At 43.5% G+C, this 7,025-nt stretch overlaps 1 protein-coding gene across 2 annotated transcripts; it reads left to right on the top strand.

Moving 5' to 3' along the window:
• Window positions 1–536: 536 nt before the first annotated feature.
• LOC129815106 (kelch repeat and BTB domain-containing protein 8) lies at window positions 537–6,758 on the top strand. 2 transcript variants are annotated; one of them, XM_055868477.1, is made up of 5 exons: window positions 537–629; window positions 1,744–1,951; window positions 2,173–2,479; window positions 2,743–3,550; window positions 3,734–6,758. In XM_055868477.1, exons 1-5 carry the CDS (start codon window positions 614–616, stop codon window positions 4,195–4,197), a joined length of 1,803 nt encoding a protein of 600 aa, XP_055724452.1. In that variant the 5' UTR covers window positions 537–613; the 3' UTR covers window positions 4,198–6,758. The 2 variants fall into 2 exon arrangements, with proteins under 2 accessions (XP_055724452.1, XP_055724455.1); XM_055868480.1 differs by lacking the exon at window positions 537–629 and adding an exon at window positions 636–1,320.
• The last annotated feature ends 267 nt before the right edge of the window (window positions 6,759–7,025 follow it).

Raw genomic sequence — 7,025 nt, 5'->3', positions numbered from 1 at the left:
ACTACAGTAATTTGAGTCCCCGGATTTACATTTACTATGTTATGTCTAGTTTATGAGACCAGACTGTATGTGCTGAACTTCAAGAGGCCCACATCAAAATGCTGACCACTCTCTTGTGATTGAGAGCTCAAATTGAAATGAATTGCCTTTCATACATTCTTCTTAATTACAGAAAGGCCATTCACTAATTGTAATGTTGATAACAAGCTTGGTATGGGCCTTTAGCAGCATAGAGACAATCAAAGTAGTGTAGTTTCATGGATGCAAGGTAATGGCTAGACAGACCTTGGAGTTACTTGGATGCTAAGAATTAATGTTTTTGTAAGGGTTTTCCTACATTAAACTTCGGATGCATGACAAGATAGTGTGTGTAAATCATATCATTAAATATAACACATACTGCAGTGTATGCCTATACAGAGCCCTTATTCTAATTTAAATGCCCTGGGCCTTTAAATCTATTTATTCCTGATTAAAAGAGAACGTATAAATTGTTGCCTAGATGTTCTTCTAGTGATTCATTTGATCATCAATTCCATTGGTTCTACTTTGATTGGTTGTCATTGTCGGCTGTTTCCGTTTCACGGTGTGCTTTGAGAACAGACTGAGGAGAATGGCTGCCAGTGGAGGTTAGCGTTTCTTGATTGTTTGTGTTAACGAGGCAGACTTTTAAAACCAATTTTAAAGTTCCCTAATTCATATTGAATGGTATATAACCAACAAGATTACACCCTGACAAAAATATTAGACACTTAAGATTATCTCTTCGTTTTACAAGTGAAGTTGTAAGCGAATGGCTTCTCAAAGTGTATGCTGGTTATCTAAATTAGCTAGCATTACTATCTATAACGTTAGCTCTATCAGATGGCTAGTTTTAACCACATTTTGTCTGTTAGTACAACTAAGTCTAAACAATTGCATATTTGTATGCCAATGATACTGTTAGACCTTTTCGTGTGTACTATCTTAGCTTTTATTAATAGCTGTCAATAAGGTATGTAACAAGCTAACTAACGTATGTCTGGCTAGCTAACGTAACGTGCCCACGTCTCGTCCTGATGAAACATAGCTAGTTGTTGGCCAGTTTGACGTTACTTGGCTAACGTTAGTTAGTAATGAACTAACCGACTAGCTCCATGTCAACATGAGTACGAGAACGTTAGCTACGTGACAATCCAAATTAGCTAGCTAATGTAGGTAACGTTAACTGCATGACTGACGGTAGTCGTGACTAGTTAGGTCAATGGCTAAATGATTGCTTGCTAACTACTATAGCCGGCTGATAATGCCGCGGACGGCTTGCTGTGATGCTACCCAGCTGTGAGTTTCTAATCCCCAGAGTTCGCTAGCTAATTACGATAGTTAGCTTGTTAAGAAAAGTATCGTTGTTTCGGAACGGGTCTTTGTTCTGTCAATAAATCGTGCGCACAAATTGTGCTGAGTGGGTGATATCCATGGCACACTGATTGCATGCTAGCTAACGTTACTACTCTACAAACAAGGACTATCTAGTGTGTCGAATAGTAATTTAGTACAGCCATAGTCAGTCACTTTACTAATCTCTACGTGTTTTAGAATATGTTTTGCTCTACTCATTGTAGCCAGTACGCTTGACTCAATTGTTGTGCTGCATATGCTACTAAATCATATTATTTAGTAAAGTTTCCCACACAATTTTATAAGTGTCTGTTTAATATCCATCATGGAAAAAGGGTATGTTTCTCTCCTATGTTTCTTCAATAGACATAGGCAAGCTGTTACAAGTACAGAATGGGACTCCATCAAACACAACCTACAGTGGGGTAGATGCTGTTCATGCCTGTAACATCCTCCAGCAGCTCAAAGTCTTGTATGATGAAGCACAGCTCACAGATATTGTCGTTGAAGTGGACCATGGCAAGACATTTTCGTGTCACCGAAATGTCCTTGCAGCAATCAGCCCTTACTTTAGGTAGGTCTGATGTGAGCCGCTTGTTTGTTTCTAGTCGTTAACATTTTTAGATAACAACCAATGCTTCAACTAGCCTGAGTGCCAGTCTGTTTGTGCTATCATACCAGCTTCCTGTCACTCATTGTCATGTCAATGATGGCAATGAAGTAGTATCTGGGACCAGGCAATGCTGCAACATTTAAACTTTCTTTAAAAAAAATTATATTTCCTCTTCCCTCCAGGTCCATGTTCACCAGTGGCCTTACAGAAAGCAGCCAGAGGGAGGTTCGGATCGTCGGGGTGGAGTCTGAGTCCATGCACCTGGTCCTGGACTATGCCTACACGTCCAGAGTCACGCTGTCAGAGTCCAACATCCAGGCCCTGTTCACGGCAGCCAGCATCTTCCAGATCCCAGCCCTGCAGGACCAGTGTGCCCAGTTCATGATCAGCCGCTTGGACCCCCAGAACTGCACCGGGGTCTACATGTTTGCAGATGCCTACGGCCATCAGGAGCTGAGGGAGCGCTCCCAAGACTACATACGCAAGAAGGTGGGTTTTATTCTAAAAACAAGCTGTTCTATTACACTATTGTGCTTCACTTGGCTCGCCATTTAGGAAGGATTAATGTATCAATGTGTCATTAAAATGGCCTTATAATTACAGTAATGTGAGAACACAAGTACCATAAATAAAGTAGTTTACACTAACATTTTAGGATAGCATTCCAGGTCTTGATCTGTTATTTGAGCATTCTGCGACAAATGACAGTGAGGTTTAGATGAAATGTGACATGTGGTGTTGTGCTGTTGTAGTTCCTGTGTGTGGCGCGGGAGCAGGAGTTCCTCCAGCTCACCAAAGAGCAGCTGGTGAGCATCCTGAACAACGATGACCTGAATGTGGAGAAGGAGGAGCACGTGTATGAGAGCATTGTGCGCTGGCTGGAGCACGACCGCTCCCGCAGGGAGGCCCACCTGGCTGAAGTGTTCTCTCAATGCATCCGCCTGCCCCTCCTGGATGACTCCTTCCTCAGCCGCATCCCACCCCCCTTTGCCTGCGCCCTCTCCAGAGACCCTGCCATGGCCCGTCTCAATGGCACCAACGGCTGCCCCCAGCGCTTGGGCATGACCGCCTCTGAGATGGTCATCTGTTTTGACGCGGAACACAAACACTCAGGGAAGAAGCAGACCGTGCCTTGCCTGGACACCACTGCTGGGAAGGTGTTCAAGCTCTGCAAGCCCCCCAATGACCTGCGGGAGGTGGGCATCCTGGTGTCATCGGAGAACGACATCTTCATCGCTGGGGGCTATCGCCCTAGCAACAGTGAGGTGTCCATCGACCACCGGGCGGAGAGTGACTTCTGGCAGTACGAGCACGCAGGGAACCGTTGGCTTGTGCGTTCGCCCATGCTGCGGGCCCGGATCGGCTGCAGGCTGGTCCACTGCTGCGGGAAGCTGTACGCCCTGGGGGGCCGTGTGTACGAGGGGGACGGGAGGAACGCACTGAAGTCAGTGGAGTGCTACGATTCCAGAGACAACTACTGGACCGCCGTCAGCCCCATGCCTGTAGCCATGGAGTTCCACAGCGCTGTGGAGTACAGAGACCGCATCTACATCCTCCAAGGTGAGGCGGAATAGTGGAGACACTATTCAACCTTGAAAATAGACTGAAGAGAAATGCAGTGGGGAAAAGATGAACGTGGTGTAGGAGAATCTTAATACATAAAAGGGGTTGTTTAAATTTACTTCATTCCTTTTTCAATGTTTATCTTAACACTCAGTGGTGCTTCTTTTCTCTGTTTCCCAGGTGAATACTTCTTCTGTTTCGACCCTCACAAGGACTACTGGGGCCACCTGGCCCCCATGAGTGTCCCCCGGAGCCAGGGCCTGGCTGCCTTACACAATAACTGCATCTACTACATCGCTGGCATCTGCAGGAACCACCAGCGCACCTTTACCATGGAGGTCTACGACATCGAGCAGAACACCTGGGCCCGCAAGAGGGACCTTCCTTTCGACCAGGCCACCAGCCCCTACATCAAGGCCCTGCTCCTCCAGGGCAAGCTGCACCTGTTTGTCCGAGCCACACAGGTCATGGTGGAGGAACACGTGTTCCGTACCAGCAGGAAGAACTCCCTCTACCAGTACGACGACGAGGCGGACACATGGACCAAAGTCTACGAGACGCCCGACCGCCTCTGGGACCTTGGCCGCCATTTTGAGTGTGTGGTGGCCAAACTGTACCCACAGTGTCTTCAGAAAGTGCTCTGAGGGACAGGTTCCCTCCTCCACGAAGAGGGAGTGTGTGTGTGGTCCTGCATGCCTTGTGCCTGGTACTGTCCTGTGTTTGCATCACAAGGACTGTCGAGTTTAGTCTTAAAGCGTTAATGGTTCAACACGATCAAATTGGGGTGGTTAAGATTGCAGTATAGTTTTTTTTTTTTCTCCAGTCGGAACCAAATACCCACACTGATACTTGTTTTACACTATAGTACAATGAGTCATAAGTGCAATTATCTTGTTTGCTTGTTTTTGTTGAGCCATTTTGTTCCATCTTATTGTGTGGACACCAGAAAGAGTAGCTGCGGTTTTTGCAAAACAGCTAATTGGGATCATAATAAAATACCAATCTTAAAAGGATATGTAGGTTATAATTTTTACACCTGATATGCATGCAGTTGAGGGATCAATATGAAGTGCCCTCTAATTGTCATGCTACATGCCAGCATAAAGTGAAAATTATAAATAATTTTAGTCTATATTCATACGGGTAAGATGAGCGGTGATGCTCAGATTGATGAGGTTGTCGTCTTTGACTGCTCATTGCGCCCTACAGCAAGCTCATCTTTGGAAGTGTTTATTAGTTGTGTGTGCTAGTGATTTAGGTTTATTTCCATGTGTGGTAGGAGGCAGGTATGTTATTTTGTGAAATGCATACTTTGCTTTTAAGAGAAGGCCTTAGCTGTGTCAACCAATGTGCTGTTTGGCTTTGTTGCAGTTGGATTTATACTTGTTGCAATCGTAGATTAGCTTCACACTCGCAGCTGACATCCATATTGTTGTAACAAGTGTCACATGCCAAGAGAAGTTAGACTATTCACTCCACATTGGAGAAACAAGCATGGTGTCAGGTTTGTGTGGCTCGCATAAGTGAGACATTCTGAACCAGGCAACCGTTTGCTTTGATAGCAACTTAGCAGTCAGATAAGGAGCGAAGGGACGTGGTTCAGGCAGATGCATTGATTTGTCCGAAGTATGGGCAGCTTGCTGCAGCATAGTGTTTTCTGTGGATATACATTTTTTTTTTCAGCATGTCTGATATTGATTAGAAGTGTTTGGAATAACCTACCTCTTAAATGGCAAAATGCATTTCAGAACTTGGTTCATCTGAAAAGTTGATAAAGTTTCCAGTAGCAATAACTAAGGAAACGTTGATACAATTAGGTTTACCCTTGTGGAAGTGCATTAACTGTTTTCAAGCTTAATTTGGGTACTTACCTTTAGGTGAAGCAGCTCAATATTGGCTGTGTGGCTGGCTGATGTACAGTAGTTGAGGAGTAAAATGGAGATTGTTGGTGTGTAACTTAGCGCAGATCCCGAGGGCTGTCATTGTGCCTGTGGGTGCATCGGATAGTAGTCCTGTGTGTTTAGCCTGGCGAGGCAGTGTCAAGTCTTACTCATCATTGCACTGAATCACTCTCCAATAGTCAGTCACTGCAAACTTTACCAAGCACCCTCCTGGACAGAGAACTACCACAGTGTTGGGCACAACTTCATTGCCAACACATCTTTTACACATGAATCCATCTGTACATGCTATCACATGGAGAAAAACAAGAGAACTTGGTCCTGCTTTTTTGACAGTCTTGTATGTAATAATTGGGGTAACACAGCCATTGAGTGATGGTTCCCTATGGAACTGCAACATTTTCAATGATGTCAATAATTTCCTCATGCAGGTTCCTGTGTCATCTTTGCACTACATATGATCATTTATTTTCTCATTTAAAGCTTTCCCTAAAATCAATCAACAACAAAGCAATCTTGGGATATACAGTTCTGCCTGCAAAGAATTTGAAATGGAGAATAATATGAAAACCCACATTCTAGGTGTAGAGGTGACATGATAAACTTTTGTAAAGAAAGGGACTGCAGATCATTTGGTGCTTGTTTGATCTGGTCAGAGCAATGCCCTCCTGAAGCCCTCACCGGTGAAAGGGGGTTTGCCCGAATGCCTGAACTCAGTCACTTGGGAACCAGGAATGGACAACTCTCAGGATTTCTATTGATACAGAGTACTGTATTTTAAATGTCTTGTGTAATATACTGAACTATACGTTTGCTGTACTTGCACAGTTTTTACGAACTTTTTCCTTTTGTAACTTAAAATAGATGTGATTTATTTTCAATGGCTGTATTTGTATTTTCTATATTTAGTTATGGTAGAGTGATTATGTTGTGTATCCCACACATGGGTATCGGCACATTTATTTGATTTTCTTTTAGTTTTTCTTTACCATAAATTCTCAATAAGCATTACAGATATGTAACTTCAATGTTACTTTAAAATCTCCAACACGATGCAAAGCTTACAATGAATCAGCCAATCGATGTGCTTTCTGTGCAACAGCCGTAGTTGGCCTTGGGCAGCCATATCGAAGCTCATTGAAGACCTGTATGTAAGCATTGTCCACAGATGGCAACTAGCAGTGGACTCTTCCTGTATTTCATTTCTTTGATGGTTTGTCTGTAGGGTTTGGGGAATAGTGGTGGTTGAGCTCAACTGTGAAATTCACATTGCACATATTTTGACAATAAAATGTGAAACCCTATTGGTGACTTATTGCCATATGATTATTTGGTGCTGAATTATTGTTAGCGGAACTTGTACTACCCTTGTATAGCTAGCTATTTTTCGAAGTAACCGATCACATTCATGTAACATTGTACAATGTTAGTTTTTTAAACTATGCATCGTTGGGAATGTTTAATAAGCAAGCATTTCACTGAGGTCTACACCAGTTGAATTCGGAGCATGTGATGAATACAAAACAATTGTTACCTTTTTAATAAAGTTGCAACGTTTGTAACAAATATAC

This window comes from Salvelinus fontinalis, chromosome 18 (genome assembly GCF_029448725.1).
Source record: "Salvelinus fontinalis isolate EN_2023a chromosome 18, ASM2944872v1, whole genome shotgun sequence".
In the NCBI taxonomy this organism is placed as follows: domain Eukaryota; kingdom Metazoa; phylum Chordata; class Actinopteri; order Salmoniformes; family Salmonidae; genus Salvelinus; species Salvelinus fontinalis.
The sequence above is the reverse complement of the archived record's forward strand: the minus strand, read 5'-3'. Positions and strand labels throughout refer to the sequence as shown.

Coding starts and splice junctions, on each gene's coding strand:
- LOC129815106 (XM_055868477.1), top strand. Junction 1,952..2,172: donor GCAATCAGCCCTTACTTTAG/GTAGGTCTGATG, acceptor TCTTCCCTCCAG/GTCCATGTTCACCAGTGGCC. Junction 2,480..2,742: donor AAGACTACATACGCAAGAAG/GTGGGTTTTATT, acceptor GTGCTGTTGTAG/TTCCTGTGTGTGGCGCGGGA.